The sequence below is a fragment of the Hemitrygon akajei genome, chromosome 29, assembly GCF_048418815.1.
Source record: "Hemitrygon akajei chromosome 29, sHemAka1.3, whole genome shotgun sequence".
Classification (NCBI taxonomy): Eukaryota; Metazoa; Chordata; class Chondrichthyes; order Myliobatiformes; family Dasyatidae; genus Hemitrygon; species Hemitrygon akajei.
Window position 1 is genome coordinate 6,554,352 of NC_133152.1, and position 15,584 is coordinate 6,569,935.

The 15,584-nt window shown below is 38.9% G+C and overlaps 1 protein-coding gene and 1 long non-coding RNA gene across 4 annotated transcripts in view; one reads left to right on the forward strand and one right to left on the reverse strand.

The window, feature by feature from the left end:
- Positions 1-12,175, forward strand: part of epha8 (eph receptor A8) — a 567,400-nt gene extending 555,225 nt beyond the window's left edge. For both annotated transcript variants that reach the window (XM_073031661.1, XM_073031662.1), the window contains exon 17: positions 2,936-12,175. In XM_073031661.1, coding sequence (XP_072887762.1) covers positions 2,936-3,050 — 115 coding nt within the window. In that variant the 3' untranslated portion in view covers positions 3,051-12,175. The remainder of the gene's footprint in view (positions 1-2,935) is intronic.
- Positions 1-15,584, reverse strand: part of LOC140718210 (uncharacterized) — a 105,566-nt gene that overhangs the window by 33,499 nt on the left and 56,483 nt on the right. For both annotated transcript variants that reach the window (XR_012096651.1, XR_012096652.1), the window contains exon 4: positions 1,029-1,314. This is a non-coding gene — a long non-coding RNA (uncharacterized lncRNA). The remainder of the gene's footprint in view (positions 1-1,028; positions 1,315-15,584) is intronic.

A 15,584-nucleotide genomic window follows, 5' to 3' on the forward strand; every position in this document is an offset into this window, starting at 1 on the left:
CATCATCGTTACCCATTCGCACCTGGGCTTCAAGCTCATCCGCCTTATTCCTGACACTTCGTGCATTCAGATATAGAATTTTTAACCCATTTCTCCTCTCTCTGTTTGAATCGCTGCCTATTGTGTTTAACCCAGCTCTCCGAACTCCCATCGGCCTGATGCAATGGGATTCTGGCTCAGATGGAAGAACTCTTCTTACATTGCTGCTATAACTTGATTTCTTCATCTATTGCTTTCTCTGCTTCATCAAATCTTTAATGCATTTCAAATAAAAAATACACGTGTTTTGTTCTGTTAAGTATTTCAGAAGCAATACCAGTGAGTCTCACTGGGACCAGGGGAGACTGTTGCTTTAGGACTTGGTTACCAGTCTCCCTGCCATCTGGACCACTGTTCTGAGATATAACTAAATCAGTAACCTTTAGATCAACCACACCCATCACTGCGCAATATCTGAAGCACAGGGTGAGCTAAAGAAGTGATTTTTTTAAACTGCAATATTTTCTCATCAGTTTATTCTGAAATAATAAAACTCCTTTGCTGACTGTAGCCTTCACTGGAAGGACAAGTTTTAATTTATAAAGTCACTTGACCCCTTTGAATATCTTTGAATGAGGTTGTTGGCAAATCACTACAATTTCTACACCATTGGCCAGTATCCTTGGGAAATGCAAGTGAAATTGTTGAAATTCATCTCCCTTTGATCATTCTTCAGAAGGAAGAAAAGACCAACCTGCCATCTGCCCAATCAACATCAATCAATAATCTGCCTTACCCACGTAAACAAAGTAGACTGTCACTGTGATTGAGATGTTTCTGCCTGTGAGGATGAAATAGTCCATCCTTCAACCAGAAGAACTTTAACAAGCCATTTCTTTATTATCATGTCTAATTAAAAAGTAGACATGTGATGATAATCAATCCTCAATGGAACAAGAGCTTCAAATTTAAAACATCAGTGTGTGTGTGAAGTTACTTTCAGATTGGGGAATTCCTTATTATAAAAGTAACAGTAATATAAGACATACCAGGTTTGATTAATTTATGTTCCCCAAGGTTTGAAGTCTGCTTGCAACTGTTAGAGGAATTTTCTCATAAGCTTTTGCCGTGAAGGCTTGGAATAAGTACTTAGGAGCAAAGGTACACCTCTCACTGTGCCGGCAGATGCTCAAAGACATTTTGACTTTTTTTTGGAATCATTTTGCTGTTGTTGGGTGCTTGATTCAACCTGGTTCTTTGTGCAAGGCCTCTGCTGTGTCTGAGTAACCTGAGCAATGGCAACATTCTCCAGTCCATTCAACTGATCCACAGAGCCTAAATGAAGAAACATAAATTAGATTGTAGTCACATGTAATAAACTACACGGAAAGAAAAATGAAATAAAGGGAAGGGTAAAATAGACATATAACAATGCAGATAGAAATTAAGATTATATTTTAAAGGAATGAAACTTCATACTTGTAATATAAACATTTTAGGGCTTGTCAGTTCTTCGGAATTAATTATGATTGATCACACCATGAAAACTATTGCTTATCTCAGAAAGAATCTGATGTTCCATAAGTAAATATCTTTCTCCACATCCTTACATGGATTTCAATGCTGAGATCATTGATGAGGGACTTCACAGACTATGGAAAAGGAATCTGTCTTGAACTACAATGATCATATTTCAAGTGGAACAATGCTTATAGGAGGAATAGCTTTAAATCTTGAGTGAATTAATAAGACCTCCTTTGGCTTACATTGTTCTTGCTGCCCTGTGTGCTACACATTTATGATAAATATAATGTCAGTACAAATCTTTGTATCACCCCCCCCCCCCCCCCCCCCGTGTGTGTGTGTGTGTGAGAATGTGGAGGAAAGAAGTAAAAGCTGGGGCTGGATAGATGTGTGTGTGTGTGTGTGTGTGTGTGTGTGTGTGTGTGTGTGTGTGTGTGTGTGTGTGTGTGTGTGTGTGTGTGTGTGTGAGTGTGTGTGTGAGATAACAGTTCAGCGTTGGGAGAATGTGGAGGAAAGAGGTAAAAGCTGGGGCTGGGTAGACTTTGGTGTGTGTGTGTGTGTGTGTGTGTGTGTGTGTGTGTGTGTGTGTGTGTGTGTGTGTGTGTGTGTGTGTGTGTGTGTGTGTGTGTGTGTGTGTGTGTGTGTGTGTGTGTGTGTGTGTGTGTGTGTGAGATAACAGTTCAGCGTTGGGAGAATGTGGAGGAAAGAGGTAAAAGCTGGGGCTGGGTAGACTTCGTTGCAGCAACTCTGAAAAGTTCACGCTGTAACCAGGTGTCAGGAGATGAAAGCGTGGTTATTTGTTCCCTCAGTGAAATTAGTAACTTTACATCAGGTTATGTAAATGAAGGAACATACAGCACCATCAGAGAGTTCACACATGACACCGCCAAAACTGATTTGAGCTTTATTTGGAAAGGTGGTTGTCTACGTACCATACCTTCCAACCTCCGCAAGAACTCTCTATAGTTGTGCTGAACCCTCCATCTCAAGATATTTTCTCTTTCTCCTACACTTAATATCTCAGCCTAAAAGGTGCTAAACTGAAGTCAAGCCCCTTTCCCCTCCCTCCACCATCTTATTCTGGCATCTTCACCCTTCCTTCTCAGTCCTGAAGGAGAGTCTCGGCCCAAAACATTGACTATCCATTCATTTCCATAGATGCTACCTGATCTGCTGAGTTCCTCCAGCATTTTGCCTGTGTCACTTTGTAAAGTGTTCCAAAGCAAAAATGAATTAATTTTACCCTGCTATTTCCAATGTTACTATCAATACTTGAAGCACGGTGGCCAGCAGTTTTTGCACTGACTTTGAAACACAATTTAAAGATCAGTGCAGGATCTAATGTAATAATGATGCACAAACTTTGGGAACACTAAGCTCTTTACTGTGGGCATAAACATTTCACTGCCTTTTCTTTGTCACTCTATCACAGGGATGTCCGAAGACTGGGAATAACACTGATGGGACATCAGAAGAAGATTCTCAGCAGCATCCAGATCATGAGGACACAACTAATGTGCGCAAATGGCCCAGGTATACATGTATAGCCACAAAGATGTCATTTCAGAATGTACAGTAACTCAAAACTGATGGCACAATGGAATCAAAATGCCTGCACAGCGAACCTTTACAATCTTGCCTTTAATACAAAATGTAAAAGATTTACAAAAGCAAAAGATGGGTACTGCCTCTCTCATGAGAGAACCTCTTGGAAATCCAGCATCATTATCAATTATATTATGAAGATCTCCCTAAAGTCAATGAGTTTCTCCAGAAACCTGAGCCATGCCTGGATGTGTAATGGCGCTGTTCTCTACTTGCTGGATGATCCTGATCCGGAGCCAACCGGGATTGGGAGAGTTGTGGAAAATGGAATAAGCAAGTACTCTGCCAGAACGTCACCAAGGAAGAGATGGTCTTGCATTGAGGAAGTGGTCTACAGGGGAATGACTGAGCCCCAGTTAATACTGCCAGCAACTGTGGAAATATCGCAGGACAGCTCCGACACTTATGATGGGATGGAACTCAATCTGAAAGATGGTGCCCATCTTTTTTGTGAAATTCTGAAACGGAGCTCAATTTTAATATGCAGCTCCGACAAGAATGTTAATGATATGAGGAATTTGGCTGATGGCTTAAAAATAATTAATTTTCAAAACATAAAAAAAGATTTATTTGTTTCTTCTCCACTGAACGATAGTATGGACAGTGCAGACCCTTTACTGTTGTCCTTTTGCTTGGTGCTGTAGTTTTAAGATGATATGAGATTCTGACCGGGAAACTATTTGACCTGCTCAGACAGCAGCATTAGGATCTGAAAGAAGTGTGTCGGATCTGTGTATTTATCAGTAAATCATACATATTACATCACACCAGTCTACAAATTGCAGCCTCCCCTCTTATTAAAATAATTACACTTTTCTAGACCTTGTGAGACATAAGGTATGACCAACAAGTTTGGCTCAGTAATGCAAAGGTTTACACTGTTCATTTGATTAGGAGTTTCAGTGCCTCCTGAATAGCAATAGCCGCAGAGGTTATTCCAAGTGAGCTCTGGGTCTTGTTAGGAATCATGCCTGTTATAATAGTTATCCAACAAGTCAATTGCAGCCTCTGGTGCTAAAATTGCACAAAGGACCAGAAGGGCTGCCGTGCTTATCAGTTTCAGGTCTCTAGCTCTGTAGTGATTGTTTTGTTGTCTACACATTGAATTTGGTCTTTAAAAGTTACTACCATAATATAATTATATAGTAATTCAGTGCCAATGTCCAAGCACTTTCAGTAACCAATGTGTTAAAGTCATTCTAAGCAGAATGTCATTTTAGCCTCACACCCTTCCTAAAACTTGATGCATTGAATTCAGTATTGGATGCTGAGCTGAGCTGAGAGTATAAAGTTTTGAAACATTAAACCCACAAGTAATGGGTAGTGCCAAGGGGGACAGGCATATTTATTGGTATATTGACTCAATGTTTGACAGAGACATGTCTTTATCTAAAATTTATTCTTTATATGGCAGAGTTCATTTACTGTAGGTGTGCAGAACAGAATGGATGTTAGATTTGTAATTTATATGACTAGCTTGTAAAATGCTATTTGAAGTTGAAAGAAACATAGGGAACAGTGTTGCAGTTCTCCTCTTCCAAGACCCGTGCTAGAACACAACGCTATGAGAGATTCCAAGGCTAATGGCGATGTTCTTATATGAATTGCAATGTTTACATCTATTTCATTTATGTACCTCACTATTACACGGATAGAAGTTTCAATAGTTCAATAGTTATAGATTAGAATTAGTGAAATGTAAAAACACTTCCATAGAGCAGGCAGAGAGGGGCATTCTTAACATCCATATATGGGTTTCTCCCAATTACATTACGCCATGAAGCTATTGACAGTTAGTTCTCTACAATGCATCTAACTACAGAGTGAATACATTTGTAAAATATGGATATTAAGGAGAATACTATGATCTAATGAGTACATTTTATGAACAATATGAAACTTGATGGTAATATGCATTGAGGAATGATATCTATCCTTTAGCAACTTGATGAGATAACATGCTGCAAGGTTAAGGGTATTGGTAGGCATGTAAGCTCCACTACGTTTATACTTCCATGTCTCATTGTTTATTTTTATCGATCTCTTCATTTCATTGTGCCCCAAAGAAAATTGAAAAATGATAAAATTTGTGATTATCCCAGACCTCAGTTTCTCTGAGAATTGTCTTTTCATAGTTCTTCTTGTATCTGTTAAAAAAGCAGGAACCTAAGGTTTTTAAGGAATTGCCTACATAACACGAATCTCTAATGTTCCATGATCAGTAGACTGTGATGGGCAATTTTGGCTGAGCCTCTCTCTGTTCACGGTTTGCATCTTGGAGCAGTTAATTTGTTACTATTATGTTTTAGATTGGCACTCTATTGAAGAGGAAGGGTCTGAGGGTTTGTACTGATGGTCCAGATTCTGCGGGTCTGTGTTGAAGTTTGAGTCACTGAGGTGTTTTCCCTACGAGATTCTCAAGTGGAATTCTGGCCTTTAAATACTTCTCTAGAGTTACACTCTCTGGAAAGTCTCCACTGGATTTCCAGGCACTCTAGAGTGAAAACTTAAGGAAGATCTGTGCAGTAATTGTTGCTCTTGATATATTTTCTCTGCTTTTTGTAGATATTTGAAACCACAATCTTTCCTCTCAGAAACTGTATCATCATTTTAATTGATCTCAATATTTCATGTGACAATATCAATGAACTTTGGGCAATAATTGGTTGAATTGAAATACATTTTGTAAGTAACCCAAATGAACAGTGAAATTGACTTGGCATACAGCAGAGAAGACATTTCTACATTCCCCACAACCACATTTCCAGCAGAATTTAATCAGAAAATGCCACAGACACTCAGCAGGTCAGGCTGTACCTGTGGCTGTTAATGTTCTAGATCCCAAACCCTTCATCGGCTTTGGGAAAGGGAGAAAACAAATTAGTTTTTATTGGTGGGTAAAATATGGAATATCTCTAATGGGGTGAGACCAAATGAGTTAATGTGGCAATGGTTAAAGGACTTCTGTTCTCACCTTATAGGTTTAGTGATGCTGAGGAGTGCTTAATATTCTGCTTATTAATACTTACAGCAGCAATGGAAAGGCCATTGTGCTGAACACCTTTAAACAAGACATGCTTAAGAAAGCTGGATACAGTAGGGATCTTAATGAGTTTTGCTGCTGAATAAACCTTACAGGCAAGGCCACCCTTAGCTCAACTTCATAAAGATCTCTGTATTTTCTACAAACTATTAAGTTAACATTTCTTATTGGATTTATCGCATTCACTGACACTGCATTGTATGAAATAACTAAACTGAGAGAGTGTGACATACGGTATGCAAAATGAATTTTATTAAATTAATATAGGACACTGAAATGTTAGCTAACTCACTTTGAATGGTCACCTCATAACTCTGTAGCAACAGTGTCACAAAGTGTTCATTACTAACCACAGCATAACCATCAGCATCTGATGTTGATGACCAGTGGCCCAAATTATTTTTCATCAATTCCTTTGAAATTAGAATATGAACGTTTATTAATTGGTGTGGAGCTATTGTGCTCACCCACAGTTACCACGGATCGGAAAAACTAATTACTTAAATTAGTTAGTTTAATTCAAATGACCTCACTTCAAAGAGAAAACACTGGATACTGGTAAGCAACACTTGCAAAGAGAAAAGAAAGTTAATGAGTCCAATCAATAACCACTCAAGGACTTCCATTGAAGTGATCAATTTAGTAGAGTCATTTTACAATTGTGCAGCATGTCAACTTCACAAACCAGATTAGGATAACCATCAGAAATAAAAATATATAATAATGTAAATGTAGATTGTTACAGCAGCGCTGACTTCAGTGGTCTCCTCAGTTCATTGCCTGAGCCTCCTGACTGGATTATTGTGTTTTGGTTGGCATAGATAGTGGAACACAGAAGAATACTGCACAGTGCGGTTTGTTTGGGTCCACATGCTGTGCTGAGCTTTTAACCTACTCCAAGATCAACCCAACCTATCCCTTTCACATAGCCCTCCTTTTTCTCTTTCAACTGTATGCCTGTCTGAGTTCTTAAACATCCCTAATGTATCTGCCTCTACCATCACACCTGGCAGCACGTTCCAAGCATCCATCATTTCTTTATGTTAAAAAAAACCTCCCTCTGACATCCCCTCTAAACTTCTCTCCAATCACCTTAAAATTATGTCATTTTGTATTAGCTATTTACACCCTGGGCGGGGGAAGTCATTGTTAGTTTTAATTACTGTATGAGTAGAATCTTTCTTATTTACACCACATTTGCATGCATAAAGACAATTAGCAACAATGATTACAGCATCCAATCTCCTGGTAACGAAGGGTTGTTTAGAGAAAAGTAACTTGATAAAAAGATCATGTCAGTGAAAATGCCACCAACATAGAGCTTGCATGATTTAATTAACATTCATTTACTACAGTTTAATTATTATTATTTATGAATGAATACAGCCTGGATGTTGTGAAGTAAAGGTTTTGCAGGTAACAAGTTATATAATAAATGCAGCCAGACACAACTCACCTGTTTGATGTTGCTCTCCACTGAAATTATGGATGTGTAAAAAGCAACTGATCACTTATTTGCTGTCAACCACTCTGCCATCCCAGAGACTGGAATGAATTTAATCAGAGAGATGATTATGAAGAGAATCTTAAGTGCTTCCCATTGACACTATGAATCTAGAGATACACTATATTTAACCATGAACTGTGCTGTAATTTTCAAACAGCTGTGAAAAATTGTCAGGATTTTCCAAAATAAAAAGAAAGAAAATGCTGAAAACAGTCAGTATGTGAAGCAGCATCATTGGAGAGAGAGAAAAAGGGTTAATGTTTCAGGAGGCTAGTCGTTCTCCAGAAATCGGAGATTAAAGAAACCACTGTGTTAAATTCCAAAGAGGAGAATGTCTGTGATGGAGTGGAGATCTAGATTCTCTGGGTGTCAGCGGTTCTGTTAGTACTGTCTGTGTGATGCAGTACTCAGCAACTGTTGGGAAATGTATGTAGGCACTTACTGCTCACACAAACAGGGAAGGCTGGTTATCTGAAATAGTAGAATTTGAAATTGAGTTCTGACAGGTGTAAAGTGCTGCGTTAGAAGATGAGGTGCAGGTTCCTTCTTCTTAAGTTGGTCTGCATTGGAACAGCAATGCCTGTACAGATAGCAGATTGGGAACAGGATTGAGAATGAACGTGACAGGAGATTGGAAGTGTTGGGAGTGTTTATTGTTGCAATCGGTGTAAACCCTGGCAGGTGACATCATCATGAACAATTTACCAAGCTGACGTAAAGGTTAACGTATTTTATTTCCTTAACTAGCACTTAGCAAGGGATTGTTCTTAAAACTAAACAAGATCAAAAGTAGTGGAAGTGTTCAATACAGGACACATTCAAAGGTGCCACTGGGTCAAGAAATACTGGTGGGGAGACTTGGGTGGTAACAGGATGCTGCTTCAAGCTGGGCAGCAGCCAATTCTTCACACCCTGGGTCTTGCTTTCTGCTAACTGCAGCAGCAAGCAATCAGGCTTTTGGATATTGGCCTGGCAATTCTGGAACACCAAACACCAGTTCGACTTGTAATACTTCGGGGGTGGACCCTCCATTCATCTGCCCTGCCACAATTGCCTATCACATTCACCAGCAGAAGTGGTTAAAATCAGCATCCCACGGAGAGAAACAGCGGGCTGATCTCCCCATCAGCACCCTATCATGGTCATGGTCAAAACGGTGAGAACATTGCCTCCAAGAAGGAGACGGCTTCCTCGTTTGATCCTGTAATAGAGTTACTCATTTCAATCATGGTCAAATTATCAAAGCTTGCACCCTTGTCTACCCAATTCCTGGAAAGGCCTTTGAAGTAGAATGAATGTATTGGATACGAGAGGTTGCACAAATACACCTTTTAAAATTTGTGTTTTTCTTTTCCCCGGGTGATAACCACATTATGCAGAAGTACATTACTGAGCTAGTGTTGCAATTTAACAATTATTAGGCCAAATTCTGGCTTGCCTTTCACATGCACACAAGGAAATAATAATAATATTTATTCTGATGGCCAGGCTGTTATCCTTTGATCAACAGTTCTGAAACAGATAGGCCAGTCATTTGTTTCATTGGTGTTTGAAAGACACTGTAGTGTATGTTTTGGAGGTTACAGGTTGTCTTGGTGCAGGGGTACCTTGTCTATGACCCTGCATGGTCTGAGTATTTCATAGTCCATCCAACTTCCATTTCCATTAAAATCAAAATATTGACAATGTTTCAGAAACAATTAATTAGCTGTGAAGTTACCTTGTAGAATCATAAGGACATGAGACGTTTTTATATATAAATGCATGCTCTTCCCTATTTCTTACAGAAACTCAATAAAATTTTAATCTTGTTAAGTGAAGGTAATCATATTCTACATGGGAGGCTTTGCAATTGATTGATTACATTAATTATAATTTACTTTGGAAATTTCAATATGTGTAGTGTTAGCAAGGAATGGGCAATAAATAATGCAGTAAAGCAAACCTTTATGAATAATGGGTGTAGAGGGGATTTGTGAGGCTAATTTAGTTGACGTCTTTCCAAGTCCACTTGAGAGATTTATTACTGACGTGGTCCTACTGCACTGTGCTTCCATCTTGACATCACACAGTGAGATGACTTAGCTCATGTACTAGTGAGAAAAAGACACCAAAATGTCATTAGCATTTCCAATTGGAGGGGTCTTAGCCAGACAGAACTTCTTTTCATGGAACAAATATTTTTGAAATAGATTTCTTTTTTATCCCTTTAAGAAAAGATATAATACAGGCTCAGCTGCAGGTTTGCAGTGTCTGAACCTTTCATCAATTCTTTTTGCCAAGGCTGATTTAAGGCTTCAGGGATTAACTGATATCTCTTGAAATGAAATGGGACGTGGTACTAATGAGGCATTGTCTGTCCATACGAAAAATTCAATGTGGGCTCAGGATTTCAGTGGGTATTTAGTGACCTTTATAGATAGCTTGCATTGTTGCTTAGCATGGATCTGTAAATCTTACTTATGCTTTACTGTAGTCAATAGAAACCAATCTAAAAATGACAAGATGGCACTCAGCAATTTTATCACGCTGTTTATCAAGCACAGGCAGTTAAGAAAAAATTAGCCTTAAAAATGAGGACTGATTCCTTTCAAAAGAGAATGATATAATTTGTTGGGACTGTGTAACATAGTTCCTGAGTGAAGCACAGTGCTGTGGTTTCATGTTTGCAGCTAAACTACTGCATTCTAGCTTACATAGATTCACTACAGCTGAATTCACATCATAAAGAAATCTTTTGATTAGCAGGTGGAGGTGTATGTACAGACGCTTGTTACGGTTTGCACATGAACCCACCAAGCACAGCAATAGTCACAAGGTTCTTGTCAGTGTCTTTGTAGGTTGAGTTCCCTGAAGGGAATTGTGTCAACTGAAAGTTGGGAGTTTTTACTGTATTTTTGTAAATATAGCAGTTCTTTTTTCTGTGTGATAACCTACTTGAGAAATTGTTCAGACTGACTGGAGAAATTTGATGTGAACTTAATTGGCCAATGATAGATGCAAAATATACCCATCCTTTATCAGAACACACCAGAATTTGCAAACTTGCTTTCTTGTTGCAACTCAGACTTAAGAGTTATCTAAAAATCATCTATCTACAAAGCGTTAGCCCATGTCAGTTCCCTTCTCATCATCCTCCACATATCCCCCAGCATGCATACAGGCTATGAAAGAACTGAAGGCATGTAAAATCCTGCCAGGCAAAACTCATCGGGTAAAGACATCATTGCCTCCTTTGTGTTGCAGTTCTATTGGTTTAACTCTGCTAATTCGAGGATGGGAGCGTTAATATGATCCCATCCAAATATTACACAGCTTTTGGGCGGAGTAGGGTATCTCAAAATGGAAATTTTGCATAAGATAGGATATCATAAAAGCAAAAAAAAAGTCCCTGGATTACCATTGTGTCACTGATATGGACTAATACTTTCGGAAACACTTCATCCTTCCTCTGAGATTGGTAGTTCATTCACTCAGTTATAAATTAACTATTTTATCAATATACACCTATCACACTGAAGAGTTAAAAATATAAATATTGATACTTCTTTTCTCTATTAACACTATTGCAGCTGAGTCAAGTTTATCATCTTTCAGCTGACATTAGATTAAGGTATGAAATTAAGCTGATGGCTGTAGTGATCTGTAATCACTAAGTCGCTTGATTGGCTACAACTCAAGCATATATATATATATATATATATATATATAATAATCTTTATTTGTGTAATTTTAAAAGTAAACTTTCTACTTTAAAGAAAAAGGGACTGAATACCAGGTGATTTTGAATGGGGTTTTGAAAGCGGTTTTGGCTAAAGGCACAAAATCCTCCCAGATGAATGGATTCTACGTGGACTTTCAAAGACATGGGGAATATTTGTTAGGGAAGTCCAAACTTACATTCTGGGTGCAAACTCACAGATATCCATCTAGACCTGAGAATCTATCTTTCCAAAATTCCTGGGTCGATCACAGTCAATTATTAATTCCTCTTCCCTAGTTTAACAATTTCTCTACTGAAGGGAATTTGGAGTTCAAATCAAAGCAATAAGGATTATGGAGTTATTTCTGTGTCTGACATAGAAAGAGAAAACAGCCAAGTCATTCTATTGTTCAATGAAATGATGCTCAAATTATGTCTTTGATCTCTTCCCATGGAAGATGTGTAAGCAGATATAATGTGTTATTATTTTTAAAGTTTAGCTTTTGTTCAGATAAAAAAAATAAAAAAAAATCTGTCTTTGTTTCTTAAATCTTTAAGGTACATGACCTCTTCTTGCATTGATCTATTTTTCTACTTTATTTATGAAAAATGCCAATGTAAATGCTAAGAGTTGGGATTATTTACTGTACAGAATTGTCAATTACAAACCAAAGATTTCATTGTGCTTTCCATGTTGCTGTGTACAAGAAGGATATTTGCACTTGCATTTTAACTGTTCTTCTGCTGCTTTACTTTGTCTTTTATTTATTTGCTTTCTGTTCTTAATAAATGTGGCATTATTCTGCTCATGAAACTCCAGGAATTTTTTACTGTTTGACCGATTTCTCCATCTACCTTGTCTTGCTAATGTAATAGCTCTAATTGCTATCTAAGTTGTTAATACATAATTTTTATCCAACAGAATCGGTACTGAGAAATGAATGGAGATTTATTGGTAACCTTGTGCCATGGGTATATACATACTGTATATATTTTAAGTCACTCCCTCCTGTTTAGTGTAAGCAATGCTCTCTCAGTGAAATTCTTAGTCTTTTGAGTAGCTTTACTGGATATAATTTTGCCACCAAAGAAATGAACCCTGTTTCCTGAAACCAATTTCATTGAATCATAGAATCGTACACTGTAGAAGAGGGCTATTGAGTGCATTTGACTTGGATTACTTAAAGAGCCTGGGCTAAGGCCACAGAGTCTGGCAAAGAAGATCCCACTGGGACAGTAAGTCCCTGTATGGCAATGCATGAAGCAATTTCCACCACTGGTTCTTCTCGTAATTGTTTTCAGTAGTCAAAGTCCTAACAGCTATTGTGCATCATTACTTTGCCTCTCTGCTCCTCCCTGCCACGTGAATGTAAATCTGTTCCAAAGTGATCCCAGCAGATGAACTGATGTTTTCTAAGGAACATCAGGATGGTGGTAGATCACAGAAGCTGATGTTTCGCTTTGGACCTGATGCAGAATCTGTAGATTATTTTGTAAAATGTAGGATTGAAGGTACTCACTGCACAAAACCTGCCACATTGTAGTACTGGAACATTACCGAGTCTATGTCTGGTTATCACTTGATCTTCAGGCAGTCAAGGATAGTCACCATGGCTTTATGTGAGGGAAATAATGATTTGCATATTTGATTGTGATTTTTGAAGAGGTGATCAAGATGTTTGATGAGGGCAGGACTGTAGATATTGTCTACATAGACTTTGATAAGTCTTTGATAAGGTTCTGCATAGTAGGCTAGATGGAATAAGTCAGTCAATTAGAAAGAAATTTGGTGAGGTGGAAAGGATCAAAGAGTAATAGTGGAGGATTGTTTTTCAGATTGGAAGCCTGTAATAAGTGATGTACCATAGGGTCCTCTGTTGTTTGTCATCTATATTGACAATTTGGATGAGAATTCAGCTGGCATGGTTTAGTAACTTTTTGGATGACACTAAAATTGGTGGTGTACTTGACAGGGAAGAAGATTGTTTAGGTTACAGCAGGATCTAGAATGCAGGTAGAATTTTACTCAGGCATGTGAAAAATGATGCATTTTTGGAAGCTAAACCAGGGCAGAGCATGAACAGTGAATGACAGGGCCCCGGGAGTTTTATAGAGCAGAGAGGCCTGAAATGGTGGGCATGTCCACTTCACACAAATAATTTCACATTATAGAAGGCAGAAGATTGCCTGTGGAGAGTACATCATACTGAGGGCATAATTCACAATCTCAGACCATCCTACCTCTATCTGATTAAGCTGACTTTCCAGGGCTCCCATAGTTCTCTGATACATCATTGTCATGGTCCTGACTGAACAGCGGCAGGCATCCAAATTTCAGCTCTCCTAACCCCTGGAGTATGGTTAGCTGCTATTGTCCCTTTAAGATTTAGAATGCCAATTTTGCCTGCCACATTCCTTTGTAGATAGCTTGTACCTGAAGGCCTCGTGCTGAGCCTTCAGAGCTTATTCATTTCTAGTACTACTGTTTGAGATTTTGCCTTTGGATTTTGTTTGTGCCATCTTGTTATTTCAAGTCTGAGTCTTTGAGTTAATTCTAAGCCGTACTCTGCACTTGGCCTCACCACCACACATAGTTCTCTCATTACCATCATATCTTGACTGGCCTTTCTCGGGTTTGGATTGAGTCTTTCTTGTTGGCTAGAGAAAGACGCATACTGAGGCCAACTACAGAGTTCTGTTAGACGCCTACCACAGTGTGAACAACAGATACATGGATAGGAAAGGTTGAGAAGGTTATGTGCCAAACACTGGCAAATGGCACTCTCTTGGATGGACATATTGATTGGCATGGATCATTGTGCTAAAGAGCCTGCTATACAGCATCTGTGCTGTGTAACTCTTTGAATCTATAACAAAGATTGATGAGGACAACTAACTCTCACCTTCTAGGAGGCCAGAGTCATTTTCCATCTTGTGTATCCAGTTGGCCCCATATTGAAGGAAAGATGTGTTGGCCCTGGAGAGGGGCCAGAGGAGGTTCACAAGAATGAAAGACTTAATGTATAAGGTGTGTTTGTGACTCTTGAGTCCACCCTTGATGTAGTTCAGAAGGATGAGGAGGATTTCATTGAATACTGATTGGCCTGGATGGAATGGAGTGAAAAGTAGCAGGATCTGAGATGAGAGCCAGAGCAGGAACCATTGAAAGTAGCAAGTCTCATTTTCTGTGAGTTTCACTTGGGCCAAGAAGCGGAGTGGACAGAGTTAGAGTGACAAACTGAGTTTTGGCCCAAGAGGATTTGGTGAGAAGAGGCACAGGAGAGTATCTTGATTCCAGAGACAATCTTAGATCAGCCATTATGTGACTGGGCCAGCGAAGGAATCTGAGATCTAAGGCTTTGTCTCAAAAGGTTTCAGTAAGGCGGAACAGGTGAGTTGCAGGTAAGGTTTTTTTAAATTTAAACTACAAAATTACCAAATGAGACAAAATACATAAAAATAGGGATGCAGGATCAAGTGATGTAGGAGCTGGTGGACCCCATTGTGTTAAACACTACTATGCATCATGGAGAGGGAGAGTTACCTGAACAGGATGCAGGAATATCCATGACATGAATTACTTCAAATTTGACTTGTGGCCATTGACAAGAGGGAGTCAGCACAAGGGTGTGCATGGACCAGTGTCTCCACAGTTCCCAAGGAGACGTTGGATTGCGCAGCAGGAGAGATTTTCAAAACTGTGAGAGGGAGTAGTTGGGACATTCTGTGCACCATACTTCCCAAGGAGATGTTGGATTGCATAGTGAGAGAAAGATTTTAAAAGAAGTGAGTGTTCACAGGCAGGACATTCAGCATGCCACAGTTCCTGAGGAGACATTGGATTGTTCTTCTTGTTGTAAAGTCCAATGGCCATTGGCAGACCAACATAAGGTGGATACCACCATCTATTGAGGTGCAGTGTGGAGCAAAGGGACAGGAAGTATACCCACTTTTATTCACCACCAAAAAACTCAAATACTATTAAAGAGTCAAATGCTTTTGAGAAAGTCAAGAACGTACTTGTATACATTAAAACAACAGTGATCCTAACAAACTGTCCATATTAAACCCTGTCTGTCCTAAAGACCTTAATTTAGTATTTCTTTGCAACTCATAGGATCTGCATTCAAGCAAAACATATGCTGCACCATTTCTTGACCTGTACTCTCCCTACAAATGTTTGTATCATGCATATTAATTCTGAACATTCAGCCTTGCATGTC